At 36.6% G+C, this 18,010-nt stretch overlaps 1 protein-coding gene across 3 annotated transcripts in view; it reads right to left on the minus strand.

Moving 5' to 3' along the window:
* Positions 1–18,010, minus strand: part of LOC111145668 (KIAA0368 ortholog) — a 96,588-nt gene that overhangs the window by 41,259 nt on the left and 37,319 nt on the right. For all 3 annotated transcript variants that reach the window (XM_022500753.1, XM_022500752.1, XM_022500754.1), the window contains 10 exons: positions 15,370–15,509; positions 12,262–12,343; positions 9,662–9,781; positions 6,863–6,948; positions 6,552–6,630; positions 4,673–4,722; positions 3,654–3,720; positions 3,437–3,559; positions 1,173–1,276; positions 609–732 (listed from right to left, as the gene is read on the minus strand). In XM_022500753.1, coding sequence (XP_022356461.1) covers positions 609–732; positions 1,173–1,276; positions 3,437–3,559; positions 3,654–3,720; positions 4,673–4,722; positions 6,552–6,630; positions 6,863–6,948; positions 9,662–9,781; positions 12,262–12,343; positions 15,370–15,509 — 975 coding nt within the window. The remainder of the gene's footprint in view (positions 1–608; positions 733–1,172; positions 1,277–3,436; positions 3,560–3,653; positions 3,721–4,672; positions 4,723–6,551; positions 6,631–6,862; positions 6,949–9,661; positions 9,782–12,261; positions 12,344–15,369; positions 15,510–18,010) is intronic.

Below are 18,010 nucleotides of genomic sequence, written 5' to 3' on the forward strand. Positions count from 1 at the left end.
ATGACTGTGCATTAGAGAAAAAAATCATGGCTACTTGGTCCTGACTTCCAACTCCCTTAAGATATCTATCTAAATACAAAGAAACACTGAAAAAAAGTGGGACAGGATCAGGACTAGGGGTCACAACAACCAATACTCAGTCTGACCCACCAGCAGAGAGAACTGCGCACACACAGGAGGCTTGCAAAAGCAGCCATGATGCTCTCTCACGATCACAATGGAAAAAATCTCAACTGTTCCCTGAAGCATTCTTAAATTTACGGTTTCTAAATAATATCCTTAAAAATTAAAAAAAAATTTTTTAAAAAGGAGACATATTTTTAAGCACGTCAGACCAGGGATAAAATTTTTAAACCCAGCCAAAATGCTGAAGAGCATAAAAGGAATTGAAGTAATTCAGATTGGGGCTAAACAGATCAATTTCAAGAACTATATTTTTCTCTTCATTTTGCATTTTCTTCCTCTCATTGTAAATATTAACATTGTTAGAAATGTTATCACTAATCAACATTTAGTGGTAACATTTTAAATGTGTAACCTAAAAAAACACATGTTTATTTTCATGATTCATTATATGACCCAAATTTATCTGAAGTTAAACACCATACCTTTTCTTGGATATAATACACCATTTCCGGGAAAGAAGGCATCTGCTTAGAAGCACTTTCTTTTCTGTTTCTACCAGGAAGACACCTTAATACTCGCTGTGCTTCTCCATGAACTTCTTCTCGTCTTGCAGAAAGAAAAATAAGAATAAAAAAATAACTTGCAATAATGCCAGACTGATCATTTGATGATTAAGAACAGTCATTTTATTTGACAACTGGGGAATCTCAGAAAATTTCCTTTTTTTTTTTTTCTCAGAAAATTTCTTAAAAATATTCTTGGCTATCTAAGCAAAGAGTCATAAAATACATTGTAAGAAACCACTTCTTTTTGGAAATTTCTGGAGATTTGAAGAGTTATGTGGCTTATATCTTTAAAGTGTACCCACGGGAAAAAAAACAAGATAGGGTATAACTACAGATCTTATCATATCAAGGCCCATATTTTTAACTTTAATAAATTGCTTCTAAAGTCCACAGAGCAATCCTGAAAACAACATAAATTTCAGTAATTTTCAAATAATTTAAAATGAACCCAAATTCAAATTAACACCTTTTGAAACTTACGGATCTCCTGCAGCTAGTAAGAGCAAATATCTGGAAGGTATATGATCAGAGGGAAACACCGTGCTAGCAAATTTCACAGCCACCTGTCGAACTTGAACTTCAGGCTATTTGACACATAAATACACGCACACACAAACACATACAGATTTTAAAAAAAGAAGAAGAAGAATCCAATTACCAACAGCTCATTCAGTAAAGATAAGTCATCTTAATTGTAAACAGTCAAAAGTAAAGTAATTTTAATAAGTAAATAAAATTAAGACAAATGATTTGTTGAAAATCTTTAATCAAGTTGTTTAAACAAGTCTTTTGGACACTGGCCTGACTTAAAAAGTGCTTTTTATGAGCTAAAAGGACCCTCCAAGTAAAGCAGGAAGACCCACAGAGACCATAGCCAGAGAATGTCCCTGTACACGTAACATCCTCCACCCAACTCTGGGACCACAGTCACTGTGAACAGTTTCTGGACATCATCTCTGCTTCCCCAACTCTCAAACTGTCAGTCACATGAATGAAATTAAGATATTTGGCAGGGAACACAAACAGAGGTTAGTTGGAATCTCTATAAATCTGAAGCATAATGTCTCCAGGTTTTTCATATGAGCTCTAGTTAAAACGGACTCCAAAGGAGTTTCAACTACATGAATACACTCAACTCACCTAAAAAGAATAACAGATTACTCTACAAATACAAAGTGCAACAAAAGAAGCAGCTGAGGAACCCTTATTCTGAAAAGCCTTCCTCTCAGGTACCTTCCCACCAGGTCATTCTCCTTGTCACAAACCTAACACAGTGAAATGGGAGTGACATTAGGAAATAGATTCCGCCCTATTCACTCAGGCGTTCTTGCTCTTTAAGTATTCCTTGAGCTCCCATAAAGAGCAATGATATTAAGGATGAGCTCACATGATTTAGTCTACAATCTGGTTGCTTTAAATGTCGTCTGAGAAAAGAATAAAATTAGCTTCGGTTTAGTAATGTTGCTACATGATTTGCTCTGCATATGTATAACCAGCACCCACATGCATTATAAAAGCATCAAACATCCTTGTATGTGTTCTAGTCTAATGAGCTTCCAAACAAGCCCACACATCTTCGTCCACAGTACAGGAATATGAAGCATGTACAAGAGCTTCCGACAGTGGAACTCGATAGATAATAATGTTCCTGAGTGTACATAACAGTTCTGTCATATTTCAACAGAAACCAGATACCTTTCTGAACCTTTAGTAATTCCTTCAATATCAATGTATTGATTACACCAGTCAAATTTCAGTAAGACACAATATATATTAATCATACCAATACTTTTTGACATCATTGCCCCTTCTAATATCCCTCTACTCCTAGAAATGGAGAAAAAAGAACTGACTAAAACAAATTCATACTATTTTATATTGTATACTACATATTATATATATATACATACACACACATATATATGTAAATATATATAATATATAGATATAAAAAATTTTCTACAAACTCCCATGACAGCTGAATAAATATTAATAAATTTTTATTAAATAAATAAAAATACAATAATAAATAAATAAAAATTACATATATATATATATAAATATAAAAAATTTTCTACAAACTCCCATGACAGCTGAATAAAGAAGTCTAGAAGGAAGAAAACTATGCATGATAGTACTGGCTTACTTCCTACAGACTCGATTTTAAGGTATAAAATTTGTCTGTCTTTCCTTCTGCTTCCCCCCAGTGTTGGCTATGACCTCCACCCCAAAGGACTGCAGTGTTCAGCTACCACCTAAGACAAAAGACTTCCAACTTGGAGGACACGACATCAAGAAGAGTTTCCCCAATATAAAAGGCTTTAACATAAAAGCTCTGAGAATATCACCATTCCTCCTCCCCTAAAATCATATTCCCATCATGAAGAATTAGAAATCAATCATAAATCACAGTCCTGGGCCACCTGGGTGGCTCAGTCAGCTAAGTGTCTGCTTTCGGCTCAGGTCATGATCCCAGGGTCCTAGATCAAGTCCTGCTCGGGCTCCCTGCTCAGCAGCGGGGAGGTGTGCTTCTTCCTCTCCCTCTGCCTTTCCCTCCACTCATGCTCTCTCTCTCTAATAAATAAAATCTTTAGAAATCAGCAACTCAATCAATCATAGTCCAAATGAAAGCAAATACTCCTCTTAACTGTCAAGATCATTAAGGAAAAACAATTCAAATTCTGCTCTTAAAAATGTATCATGTATGTATCACCAACCATTGTAGTTGACATAGTTGGACCTACCTTTATTAAGTATGAAGCCACAAGTGCCTCCATGAGAGTTCGCTGTGCTCCCTCCAAGGTACTATAAGCTCCAACCATCATAGATAACGCTTCTTGAATAGCAAGCCGAGTCTCAGGTTCTTCCTATAAATATGATAAAAACAGTGTTTCCCTTCCCAGTCAGGTTTCCAGGTCAGCATCCAAATGGAAAGCACAGATTGGTTGGGTGTTTCCCTACCTTACATAGGGCTTCAAAGAGCTGCTGCACAAGAGCTATATCCTTAGTGAATAAATGGGGCATTCGACTGTAAGAGAATAATAAGACCATTATTACAACCATAAATTTCCATGAGGTTAGAAGAAAATGTAACTAAACACAAATTTTCTTGAATTGCGTTTTCATCTCTAAACATAATGTCAACATCATTAGATTACCTCCCCAAAGAGCCAAATATTTTTAAAAGTAAATATTTAATTCAACTGTCTAATATAAGTAACCCATGATTAAAATACTACCCAGAGACTGCCTTCATAAGATTCCATGCATTCAGTTAATATTTCTGATTTTAACATAAAAACATTGACAAGACCAAACTGCTATTTAAACTAAAGACTATCATATAAGTGCTGTATCATGGACCTAGGGTGGCCTTCCTCTGAACCCCAAAGATCCTTTCCCTGCACAGACAGAAGAGCAAGACCTAGTCTACACTGGCCAGTACAGGCCCTGCGCCACGGCTGGCAGCACCACCCAGGGTCATAGTCTCCCTGCTTTGAAATATAGGGAAGGAAGAAAAAACCAGGAGGAAGTGTAAGGAGGAAATCATACTATAAGCAGAAGAAAAAAAATCCACCTCTGGAAACAGGGCCACCCAGAATCATAATATAGCACTATCAGAACAGAAAAGAGAGTCAAGAACTAAACCTTGATGATTGTGATTATAAAGACTAGTGGTAAGCGGCAACAAAGAACACTTAAGGTCAATCAAATGTCTCCAGGGTGCAAGAAAAAGTAACCCGTTAAGACACAATCCAGTTCAGAATCTCATTTCAAGACTGCCATTTACGATGGAAACATAGCTGTCTTCAAGTGGAATGTCTCACATCATGTTCCTTCTGCAAGGAAAACATTCCTAAACCACCTATAGCCATTAAATACATTTCCTTTCAAAATCGCAACCAATCTATTCTCCATCCATTATTAAATGCCACATAATTTTTCTTAGCATAGCTCTCACTGAAGAAGGGTTTACTCACCTGGAGAGTTTTCCAACAGCTGAATATGCCATTGACAGTAGCTTAGGGTCCTTGAAATTAAGAAAGAAAGAAAGAAAGAAAGAAAAAAAAGAACAAAAAAAACAGACAAAACAAAAAATACAGTAAACGGCAAAACCTTTTTGCTGCAATTACATGCAATATTTTACTCCTTGTTAAGCCTGGTCTCACTCTGCCTAACTACATGCTATTAGCATCTGGACAAAAAAAAACAAAAAACAAAAAACCAAAAAAAAGTCCAAACCCAGAATCATTACACTACTAAAATGAAAAAGAAAACAAAACTTTGCATCCCCAACTCACTCCAAAAGGACAATGCAGAGGTCATATATGAAAGGGTTCTCTCAGGTGGAGCTAACTTCAGGGTATTTTCAACACTATGTAACCTGCAAACACCAAAAGTCATCTTCAACACTCTAGGAAAACACCCTAACTTAACAGAAAATTCACCACTGGTCTGGAAGACTAGGATCCTCCCTCTCTCCCCCAAGAACTGAAGAAAGCTGGGGAACAATTACCTAAAAAGTCTGCATGATAATAAACAGCTGCAATTATAAAAAATGAAAGGGATCAAAGCCCTCAAGTGAGGGTCCCTCCTCAGGCAGATGGAATTTTACAACGTTTCATGAAAACCCATGGTTGGATTACAAAGTAACACCTCTGTGAGCTGAAGTTCCTACATCAACACAGGTCTCGCTCTGCCACACCTCGATGGGCACACTGATGGGATTCATCTGTCGGGAATTCATACAGGTATCTCCAGGAGGTACAGAGATTAGGGCCCTATGGTTTACCTGGCCTCTCTAACGAATTTTTAAAAATAGACTCTCCCTAAAAGCCCAAAAGCATTTTTATTTCTACGAACCATCCCAAGCATCTATCTATGCCATAAAAATACTCTGAAAGGCTCCCTAGGCCTAAAAAACCATACAAGCACTATTCAGTACAAGACAGGCCAGCCAGGCCAAGCACTGCTGTCAGAGCCCCACTGCAAAGCACTGAACAGCTCTTCACTAATAAGAATACCTACTAAAGTGCATTCGCTGTGCTGAGGAATTTTGTGTATAATCTCATTTGATCTTCACAATTATCCAACAAAGAGGTATTATTTTCATTTTTCTACTAAAGAACAGAGCTCCAAAGAATTTAAGCAACTCACTGAAGAACAAAACCAGGATTCAAACACAATTCTAACTCCAAATGGCAGAATGTTAATTACTAGACTACTGCAAACATGCATTCGTGTTTAGTTAAGACTTAGGAAAATAATGTTGACTAGAGTTCTTGAAACATTACTTTCTTTAGCAAATTCAGCCAAACTAATGAAGATCGTAAGAGTGACACAGCAAGGACAAAGGGGATTCAAAAACCTACATTCCAAAGAATCCTCATCCCACTTAGCTCAAGGAATCAAAAACTTACTGAATGCATGTTTTTATCGAATTCTGATTTGGTAAAAACTCAGCCCTTAAGAATTAACACTATTTCTAAATATAAGCAAATCCAAATAAACATCCATATGGAAACCAATCATAAAATAAAATGTAATTCTTTCCATTCCATTTTTGCACAGTGCCTAAAAGCAGAAAAAAATGCAATTGCTTTAAAAGATGTTATTTAAAGAAGCAATAAGACCCCTCAAAATTCGTACTGTATTTTTAACACTTAATTCCAAAAGGAAAAAAGCAAAAGATGGCAGTAATTTCTGAAATTCACACCACTTCATGTAAAAATGTTAAAAAATTGATGGAAAAATAGCCAACTATAACTAACTAAACAAACATGTAGACCAGAAAGGTTGATAACAGAAAATACTTTAAAATATAAAATATTAACAATGTTTAAAAGACAAGTCACTTACTTCTTTATATTCATTGATTAGCTTGGTGAGGCCATTCAAAAGCATTGGACCTAATGGCTTAATCTTGATTTCTGGGCAACTTTAAAAAAATAGCACACATACACAAAGCAAGATAAGAATCTCATTATTAGCGTATCTTTTCAGATGATGACTTAAAATAATTAGAAACACAACTGAAATAATCTAGTAAAACCTAAAATTTTTTTAAGATGAGCAAACATGGTTTCTTTTTGGGTAAGAAAGAAATACTCGAATCATCTGATCACTCCAACAGCTTGAAATTTTACAGTCAGATAGTTCAAAAAACTTACGTTATACAAATGTGATGCACAAACTGCAGGGATAATGTCCTCAATTTTGAATTTGTATTTGTACCAAAAAGTCCATCATACACCACCTATGAGAAAGGGACAATGTCAAGAACACCAATTTGTAATAACAATTTGCTATTCTCAGATATTAGTCAGGATTCAACAGCAGATATTGGGTAGTACCCCCATTATTCAAAATTAACGCAGTTCTTTTTAATACAGATAATCATTTTAGCCGACCAACATAGCTCCAATCAGGAGTCTGTGGAATAACAAACACAGTGGTTGATCGGGACAGTCTGCAAAACCTGTGGATCTACCAGCAGAAACAAGAGTTCACAGCGGGCCCTCAGTCTGCCACTTCATATCACAGAGGCGACAGGAGCAGATAAAGTCACTCTGGCTCGTTAAGTACATGGAGTCAGCCATTCCTAACAAATTATAATAAAAGCTTCATGAAAAATGTCAAGATTCAAGCATTTTACACATGTAGTCAGGATAGAGGTGCTCCATATATTCTGTAATCATGCCTAGATGGCCAAAGACCTCGCAGGTGAGCCCTGTACAGCATCCAGAAGGTTCAGATATTAGACAGCAATGTCGAAGAAATCTAAATTCCTCAAATTCCCACCTTCTATGGGACAGATAGTCTTATACTTAGAAAAAAAAAAATCTCCTCACATTGGTTCTGAAAACTACTAGCAGTATTCTGATCTTACTTAACAATGACATGTGACCAAACAGGACTGAGCCCTGCTGGGTAACCAACCCTAGCCAGGCACTGCAAGATACAGAGAGACAAGCATTGCTCCCAAGGCACTCGATCTCCCTGAGGATCAAAATGTACATACATTAAAAATGATACAGGACAATATGTAATCACATGCTACCTTATTCGGAAAAGACTTCCAGAAAATTTATCTGATAATTCTATATTACATAGAATAATATGGTAAGATAGAAGAAAATGAATTAATCAGAATACAAATGTTTTATCAGAAAAGATAAAATTCATGGTGCACATATTATTTGCAAAGGATTACGCTGGGTACTTTCGTAAGTTCAAAATTAAAGTAAGGTAATATGTGCCTAGTTAAAGCCACTGGTATTAAGAAAGAAGAGGTTCATGAATGATACCTTGAAGGATTTCTATGACTGGTAAGTGGGGAAGAGAGGGGCGGGGCCAATTACGTAGGAGAACAGTAATGTAATCATCAAAAATGAGAACAGAAATAAGAATGTGTGTGAGGGACAATGAGTTTGTCTTTGAATACACCACATTTTAGCCAGATTTATTTTGAAAACATATAAATAACTACAAAGAAAGTACACATCTACAGGACATCTATGAATATTTTGTCACAAAATTCTAGCTACTTATCATGTAATGTGTTACTACACCAAATTTTCTGAAACAAAATTATCAACACTATCTGGGAAACAGTGCTTGCGAACACCAATTATGAAAAAGAAATGATAGAAGCTCTGTGATAATTTTACATTTATAAGAGACACAGAACACTTCAAAGTCAAATATCAGAGTGCCAGATAGGGGGAATAAAAGTTTTATCATCGAGGAGGAGGAGCAAGTAGCTACTTCAACAAAATAAGCCTTAAAGGGGAGAGATGCTACGTCGTCCATACAATGAACACAATGGGGAGTGTTCTCACTTTGGGACTGAAAAAGAGGAGTGGCAGGAAGTGGGAACATTTCAGGTGGTGGCATGCTGGACTGAATCCTGAAACATGAGTAGATGTTTACCAGGCTAAAGGGGGAAGGGGAGCTCTGCCAAGCAAAGGGAGCATCATGAGCAGAGACACAGAGCCATGAAAACAGTGTCTTTAAAGAAAACAATCTTTTGTTGGAGCATAAGGAACAGGGTAAGGAAGTGGTGAGAGAAGAGACCAGAAGAGAAGTAACTGCTAAGCTGTCAGCAGTTACTAAGAACGCGGTAACTGAATGAGTCCTAGCCACTGTGCTCTCAACTTTCTATGATCCCATTCAGGCTTTATGATAGTGCTCTGAGTAAGCTGTTATTATTACACCCATTTTACAGATTTAAAAAAAAACTTTAAGAAAAACATAAAAAGAAAGAAAAACACACAAAAAAAACCCCTGAGGCTTATTTAGGATCTACAGCAAATAACTATGACAAAATTTTACTCCAATCTGTCTGCTACCTGAGCTGAGCTGGTCACCACTTGGATAAAAGGTAGGAGCTCTGGCAGAGGGACTGGTGTCCCATACGATCAGAGTACAAGCATTTCTAACCGCAACAGAAACTCTGTGGCAACAGAGAAAATAGACTTTCAGATGAGAGGAAGGGAAACAAGATCGATTACTGTGATGATCAAAATGAGAAGGGATAGCCCTAATTAACATCAGCATTAGGTAAATGGAGATAAAGACATTAAGGAGGCAGAATCAAGAGAATTTGGCCACTGCCAATACGCAGGGGTTCCGTTAAAGGATGACACTTGATAACTGAATTTTTCCACTAAACTGACCACCTGAAACTTGGTTGCCTAAGAAAAACATTTTTGGAGAAGAGCCACCCAGAAAAGCACTAGTTTAAAAGGGCAGTCATCATACATTTAAGTTGAATGTTAAAAAAATTTTTTTTTAATTTTTAACCATGTCTGCAGCTAAACCTGAGATAGAAAAACAGGATGGAATCTCATTAAACTTGTTACATATATCAACATACCTCCTGAATATCCATTAATGCAGTTCTTTCTGCAATTAAACAGACATAAGAGTTGTAAACAGTCCATCTTTCTCTGGAAAGAATGAATTACCTGGATGTTAGCTGGGAACGTTTCTGCAGCTTGTCTAGAACGAAGGAGATGCGGGACAATCTTTAACTTAACCCTTGTACTGACGGGGTCCCTCTTCAGCTCTGGTTTCAGAACTGCTCCCTGTTAAAAATATGTTTAATTTTAACTCAGCAGTTTAGAATTACTGCTCACTGAAAAGAGTCATGAGAGAGTGTCTAAATCAGTGTCTTTCACACTTTTGTTTCAAGATTCCTTTACACTCTTACGAACTACTGAACACTCAAAAGAGCTCTTGCTACACTGGAACACCTATCAATATTTGCTAATTTATATGAGAAAATTTATATGAGAAATTTTTAAACATTCATTTAAATAATAAATAAATCCATTATACATTTTCGTAAATAACATATTTTTAAGAAAATTTACTATATTTTCCCAAACAAAAAACTGTACTGAGTGGCACTGTTTCTCATCTTCTATAAATATCTTGTCTGTCCACCTTAATAGAAGAGAGTTGGATTCTTTCATCTTCTGCATTCAATCTATTCTGGTATGTTGTTTTGGTTAAACTACATTTTAAAAAAAAAACTGGCACTGGGTGGGGTCAAAAAAAATAACCCAGTTTCATAAAGATACGTGTTTGGAAAAGTGGGTATGATTTTAGCCTTTTTGGGTAATTGTAGATAGTCTTTGATACTCCAGCAAAACTTAATAAACAACAGTTTCTTAAAAGCTAGTAACAATTTGGATTTGAAACTATCACAGAACTTATGTATACTCTTATACTAAATTCCACTGATCTACGTTGCCCACTGAATGGCCCCCTTACCATTGTAATGCTTCTGTAACATCACTGGTCATTTGGAAAATACTGGCTCATGAGTTAAGCAAACATTTCATTATAAAACATTTTTTTAAAATCACATATTATCACCACCAATCTCATAAGAAAAATCTCAAAATGTCAGGCTCATTGTAATGGATACAAGTTTCCCTAAATTCTAATGTTTGCTTGAAAGTCAAATTTTTACCACTGCCCATAAACCACAGGAATTGTTTTTCTTGAAGCCTCATTTCTTCAGTTTAGAGAACATTATCTGCCAAATACCACCTCAATAGCCACAGTTTCCCAGTCTACAGGTAAAGTAATTTTTACTGCTTCATCAAACATTATTCTTTTTTTTTTTTAAAGATTTATTTACTTATCTTAGAAAGTGAGAAAGAGTGCATGAGAGGGAGGGGCAGCAAGACAGGGAGAGAGAACCTGAGGCAGACCCCATGCTGAGCACGGAGCCTGACACAGGGCTTAATCCCACAACCGGAGATCATGACCCAAGCAGACACCAAGTATCAGCTGCTCAACTGACTGAACCACCCAGACGCCTCATCAAAGATATTCTTAAGTAAAGCGGACTTTCATTTTCACTCTCTCCATGTTTTTCTTTCCTCCTTTCTTTTTTTTTTTTTTTTTTTTTTTTTTTAACCGTGAGCGCTGACAGTTAAGAACACAGTAACTACTAGTACTATTCAGTGACAGTTTGGTTTGTGCGAGGACCCAGCAGTGACACCCACCATTGTTTGCACACCACCACTGCAAATATCGACACAGTCAAAAAAAAAAAAAAAAAAAAAAATCCCCATGACCCGACAAGGGTGCATGGACCACATTCCACGAACCACTGATCTAATCGAACTCTTGTTTTCTCCACAAAGAACATGAGGCCAAGAAAAGTTCTGTGATTAGCCAAATCTCTCCTCCCTAGTACAATGATGTGTAGCCACTCAAGGACTAGAATCCAAGGGGAGGCTCCCAATTCCCAATTCACTGCTCTTTCTGCCACATCACACTCAATTTAATCTAATTGGAAATAGTATGATGGGGAGGAGGGAGATTATGATTCTTAAAACAATTATTTACAGTTGAAAAAGCAAGCAAGCAAACATATAACCCTTGTATGTCTGGATTTGAATGTGGACACACTTTTAAATACAGTGAACTAAACAGAATTTAACTTATTAAGCAAACACCTTACTCAGAGGCTTCAGAAGAACCCACCTACTGTCCTAGATTTTAGACCAGAGGTCAACAAACCGCCCAATGGGCCGATCTGTCTTGATAAAGCCTATGAGTTAAGAATAGGGTTTATGTTTTCAAATGATTTTTTTAAAAATCAAAAGAATAGTATTTCAGAATATGTGAGTAATATATGAAATGCCTATTTCAGTAACCATGAAGCTACAGTGGCATCTGGCCACACTCCTCATGTGTTGCCTACGGCTGCCTTCATGTTCGGGCAGAGCTGAATGGTTGCTGCCGCAGAACCACATGGCCAGCAAAGCCTAAAAACTTGCAGTAAAAGTGTGTGGATCCCTAATCTAGACAGTGTATCATCATTTAAGTACAGGAATTGAAACCACCAGCTCAAATAAACTGGTTACCAGACTTTAATCCACCCAGACAACATGGCTTAAAACTAGTATTTCCTACAGTCTAGGTACAGCATAAATCAAAATAACTAGGAGAAAAAGTTCAAATATATCAAACTCAATATATTTGGTTGACTCATGTCAACCAAATGCTTTTTATGATGATGTGAGAATAAACCAAAGCAACTTACCTCTTTTGTCTTCAGTGGTATATCTCCAAGGTATACCTTGTACATCTTATTAATGATGGCAGGATTATTCCAGTCAATCAAGCTACAGAAGGTTTCAACACAGCTTGTTAAAATTATTTGTTTTGTCCCACTTCAATGATTTCAAACAATACACAGCCCCAATATTTGTTACCAAAGGAAAACGTTAGAAATACACAAATGAACTGAGCAACTAACATTGTAGAAGAGAAGGAAAGGGATTAATTCAGACCAACCTTAGTTTTTATGACAGAAATACAGGAAGTCGCTTATCCCACCCTGATTCAATAGGTCATTACACCCATGGCCCAACTGGACACCCACACAAGAAAAATGGACTGTATTTCACGCTCAAGGCCAAAGCCAGGGAGCAGTTTGGACAGAGCACAGCTATAGGACACTTGTTCAAAGAGAACTGAGGCAAGCGTCACTCCTCTGTTGAATTTACCTGGAAACCCGAAAGTGATAAGGAAAGTGACCAAAAAAAAAAAAAAAAATCTATCCATTAAAGCCTCAACTTTAAGAAGCTGGCAGCCCATCTCATTTAACTTACACTGTGTCACTATGATCCCCAGCCTCTCTCTCTTCCTTCTCAGCCAACACGTATTTGCAGTTTCCTCACCTAATTCTACACAGCAGTCCTGCTGCCGTTAGTCCTGGAGGCTTGCCCCTACTTAGGTCCTGTCGTCAGGTGAATTAGGATTAGGGAATAGCTCCCACCCTCCGCGGCAGCCCCTCCCAGTCACATTACAAACCTAGCAGTACTGCAAGCCTGGCTCGACCTGACCAGTGAGATGTGCCACACTACCTTCTCTCTGCCTTCTGACGTTGCTTCTGCTTCCAAGCTACACTCTGTCTGTGCAAACATCATTCCAGAAGCTCCTCTGACAGGTTTTCTCATCCATCTCTACTTTCACAGTTCATCCATCTGCCTCTTCCTCTGAAAGCCACAAGGCCCCTCTCCTGGAAGATGTTCCACCATTCTACTGTAGTCTGCACTCACCTACACTCTCCTCAGATGACTGCTACTAACTAATCCTCAAGCTCCACCTTTGCTTCCCTTCCATAAATACGTCAGGTGTAGAGTTTTTTGACAACACAAAGACACTTTAGTAAAACTTAACAGTAAAAACAAACTAAAAACTAATAAGGATAATTTTCACTGTTTGCTCTATTTTTTCAAAACCCTTGCCATCTTTCTAGTTCGATTACGTTTGTTGTGAAAATTCAGAAATGTATAGAAATTTATAATCTGTATACCATATCCCTCTCTATTCCTTTTCAGTAACCAGTAACTTGGGTGTATCTTTTTCTACAGCTCTTTCTTATGCATGTAAAACAGGTAGATGGTACAGCAGGTAGGCAGGTTAAAAAAAAAAAAAAAAGATCGAAAGAGAGATGCATCACTTAGACACTTCAGGATTTTTATTTTAGCAAAATGAGAAAATAACTACATATGGTTCTCAGCTTCCTTTTTACCTCTTAAAAATGTTAAACTCCTCTTATGAAAAAGTACACGTTTGTTTTACCAGACAAAATCCAAACGAATTAAAATACTTCAGCACCACATTTATATTTCTAACAATCCGATCCACTACATGCTGTAAAGAATGAGGGCAGCTCAAACACAATGGGAAGTTTTCAAGAAAGATTTTTTGATACTTCAAAACCAAAGAAATTCTTTGAAAATGATACCAGGAGGACACAGTTATAAGCAGCAAGAAGGAATTTTAGACTTGGGGCAGGGTGTTTAAGTGAAATCTAGTCCAGCTTTCTTATTCCTCAGAGTTCAAGGCCTGGCAGGCTACAGGAGTCTTGGCGCACTCCATCAGTGATAGGCGTGACCAGAATTAACCCCCAGACATCATGCTCCTCCCCTGGGCTGCCTCACCTGCCCTCTAGGGGACTACAAAGTTACCTTCCTCACTCGGTTATACCTACTTATATCGGTTTCTTTGAAGGGGAAAAACTACAATATATGCACTCCGCTGCCTTTTAGCGTGTTATTACATTAAACATTAAAAAAATGAAAAACACAACTCTTCAATTTCTTGTGTTGTTTTTAAGTCTTCCCACATCTCCAGTTTTACATCAGTACACATTTTTATTCTGCTGGATTCATTTGCCATTATTTGGGGACAATTTACACATTGCTTTATAACTTTCATAATTATTTTGGGAGATATGTAATATTCCATATAGAGACACAGTTAATTTACTTAACTACTTCCCTACAGTGGAAATTTGAATTTGTTTCCATTTTTCTTAAAATTACAGGAAATGGTATAATGAGCAAATCTATAACATTTTTCTAAATATAACCTTTTTCTTCTTTTGAATGACTCTCTTAGGATAAATTCCCAGAAGATTTACATAAAAGATTATAAATATTTTTATGATTCATTACATACTGCAAAGTGCTTTCCAAAAATTATTTCAGTTTATAATGCCAATCAACAGAACGTAGAAACAGCAGTTTCAACAGAAACTTAAATGGAGTTTCAACTGTTACACAATTTTATTTACCAATGGTTACAAACTGGTACATGAGTGTTTCATTTTGCACTGATTTCTCACACAAAACATTTTCTCTGAGCCTATTACTATTCATGTTTTCTCCTGTGTGAATTAAGATTTATTCAGCATATCTTTTCATCGTTATTTAGCACCTCTCTACAAGGGACCTGTTTTTTACAGTATTAATCATAACACCTACATGTCCTTTATTAAAAAGCAATCGTAAATGTTTTGACACGAGAAAGAATCAAAAATGAATAGCTTCTGGGCTTTGACATTCTTCTTAACATATGTAAAGTGCATTTACCGAGACAACAAAGGTCTCACTTCTCATGGTAATATCTCTAATACATTCCAGTTTTAAACTGCTTTTCCAAACAGCTTTACTTCTTTTGTCTTATACAGAATCCCACTCCTAAGCAAACTGTCTTTATTACAGCTTAGGTATATTTCAGTATTTCATAACCGCCTAAACTGAACGTCTCATTACAGAAAACCCTGAAAGAATAAACATGAGCTTCTAGAAATATGGCCTCTTTTCATTTTTTAAAGGGGAAAAGGGAGGTAGTTTACCTTTGCTTGCTTTTTAATTCTAGGTCCGCTGCTGTCGCCACACTGTGGCGTGTGTCACTAGAAGCAATCACCAGGTGGAGAACAGCTTCAAGTTCAGGCACCTGTTCAGCTTCTATGAACTTCACTATACCCAATTTGCACTGCAGATAAATGAAGGGAGGGAGAAACAGTGATCAATGAGACAAACACCACCAACCAGAAATTAATAGTAACAACAGTAGCAGCTCCTGTTCAGGCTTACAATGTGCCAGGGAACTGTATATAACATATATTCATTGATTCATTTAACCCTCACAATTTATGACATAAGTAACAGTCCATTTTTCTGATGAGGAGAGGAAACTGAGGCGAGGCTTAAGAGGTTAAGACACATAGTAAGTGATGAAAACAAGATTCAAACCCAAGTTTCTCCAACTCGAAGACCATTACGATACACAGCCTTCCTACTTAGGTTACAGTCTCTCTAGAATGATAAAGCCTTGAACTGAAGTCCAAATTTGGAGCCTGCAGGTAAGAGAGTGGTACATTATGAATAGAGGGCTCCATGGATTGTTTTGACAGTTCAAAAAGAACTAAAACACATTCCATAGAGTTCCACTCTGTTGTTAACATATTCATTCTGTCCTCAATATTCTTACAGACTGAAAACAATAGGGTTTCAAACACACTCTAAGTCAAGGCAAGTGAAATTTTAACTGAACAGTATTCAGTCTAAATGAATGGCTAAAATGAAACACAGACTGAAGAGGGATTCTAATTAATCTGAAGGAGCTATGAATTTCACAACAAAGAATTCTATTTAGGACAAATGTACCTGAAAACTATCTTTACCTTTAGAAATCAGTTACATACTAGTTCTCATGCATATGAATCTTGATCGAGAGAGCTTATAATTATTAAACAACAGATGCAATTTTAAAAAGTATATAAACAGATCATAAAATGCTTGCCTCCCCCCCCTTGTTCAATACAACTTACTGTGGCAAGAGCTACAAGAGAAAGAACTCAAGTATTTACTTAAGCTACAGAAGAACAGTTATGGAAACTAACTACATGAAGATATAAACAAAAAAATGTGCAAAGAAAACCGAAAACAGTACTAATGCCCATCATTAGAAGACTAGGTAAAATCTTGTGTGGTTTACACATAATTTTACATAAACATTTAAAAAGATGACTTTTTTTTTAAATTTATATATTTTTAAATGAAAAAAGCAAACCAAAAATACTGTGTATATGTAAATGTATGTAAATGTAACATACAATATGTAAAAATGTATTTGTAAAATTGTACTTATATATATATACACACAAACACACACACACGGAGTAGGCTATGGATGAATGACAAACTAGGGTGGCAGGATTCCAGGTAATTTTTAACTTCTCTTTATAATATTCTGTATGCTTGAATCTTTACATTATCATAATTTTGTCATTAGAAAAAATAAAAGCCATTTTTATTTAAATAAAAACAAAATTTTATTTCATCCTTGAAACTAAATGGTTCATTAGGTTCACTAGACTATAAAATTGACAAAAAAACATGGAGAGGCCCTTAAGTATTAGCAAATAATTACCAACACAAGATTACAATTTAATGTTAACAATTATTCTCCAGCACTTGGAGCTTGAGCCCTCAGAGAGGCCTAGATTCAAAGCCTAGTACTAGAAGTGAGACCAAGGTACATCTCAAAACCTCACTTCCTTTTACAAAATGAAATGATTTCTCTACTTCCTTGGGCTGCTGTAAGAATTAAATGAGACAAGGTATTCAAAGTGCTCAGCATAGTATCTGTCAAATAGTTCACACCCAAAAAAGAGTAACTACTATACTATTTACCTTTCTTTCTTACTTACATCATGGTTGAGGAAGGGGTGGGGGGAGGAAGATCTATAAAACATGAAGCAAATCTAATCAAACATAACCCTCACCGAACAAATCATTCTATAAATTTGCAAGTGGAAGCAATGCCCCGCTTGCCTTTTTCCCTCTCCTGGGGAACACTGTTTTTTTGATCAGTGGTCCCTTACATTCCCAAAAAGAAAAAATATCAGATCATTTAGACTGCCACGGAGAGATAAAGGAAGGATTGGAAGACTAACCCATGTTGCTTGAATTCCAAAATAATTACATACTGATCTCATCTGTTCTTCCCTGAGGTGCCTGATGACACAGACACAGTGAGGCAACTTCTCTGTAGAGCACCAGTCTTTTTTAAAAGCTGCTCAGAGAACATCTGTGTCCTGTTTAAATCCAGAATAAAATGCTTAATGCCAATTTTTAAATTCCCAGCAAGAAATATAAAAGGGAGTCATGCTTTTCCCCCATATTGTCACATGTGAGTACAGGAGTTCCTCACTTTAAACAAAATGTACAGCCCTAAAAAGCTGAATAATCTAAGATAAATTGTATTTTAACTGCACCAAAACAGCTAGATTATTAAACCTACAATCAAAAGCGAAAATGAAAGAAGCTAAGCATACGCCATTTCTAAGCGGGCTGTATTTTACCCTTGAACCGTGTATGCAGTGAAGAGCACTGAAGAGCACTTCCCACTCCTCCCTTTCCCTGGGGCTTTAACAAGTAACTGCCACGATGAAGAGAGTACATTAGGTCAATCAGCCGTTGCAAAGCTAT

The sequence above is a fragment of the Enhydra lutris genome, unplaced genomic scaffold (assembly GCF_002288905.1).
Source record: "Enhydra lutris kenyoni isolate GAN:26980312 unplaced genomic scaffold, ASM228890v2 scaffoldscaffold13, whole genome shotgun sequence".
Taxonomy (NCBI): Eukaryota; Metazoa; Chordata; class Mammalia; order Carnivora; family Mustelidae; genus Enhydra; species Enhydra lutris.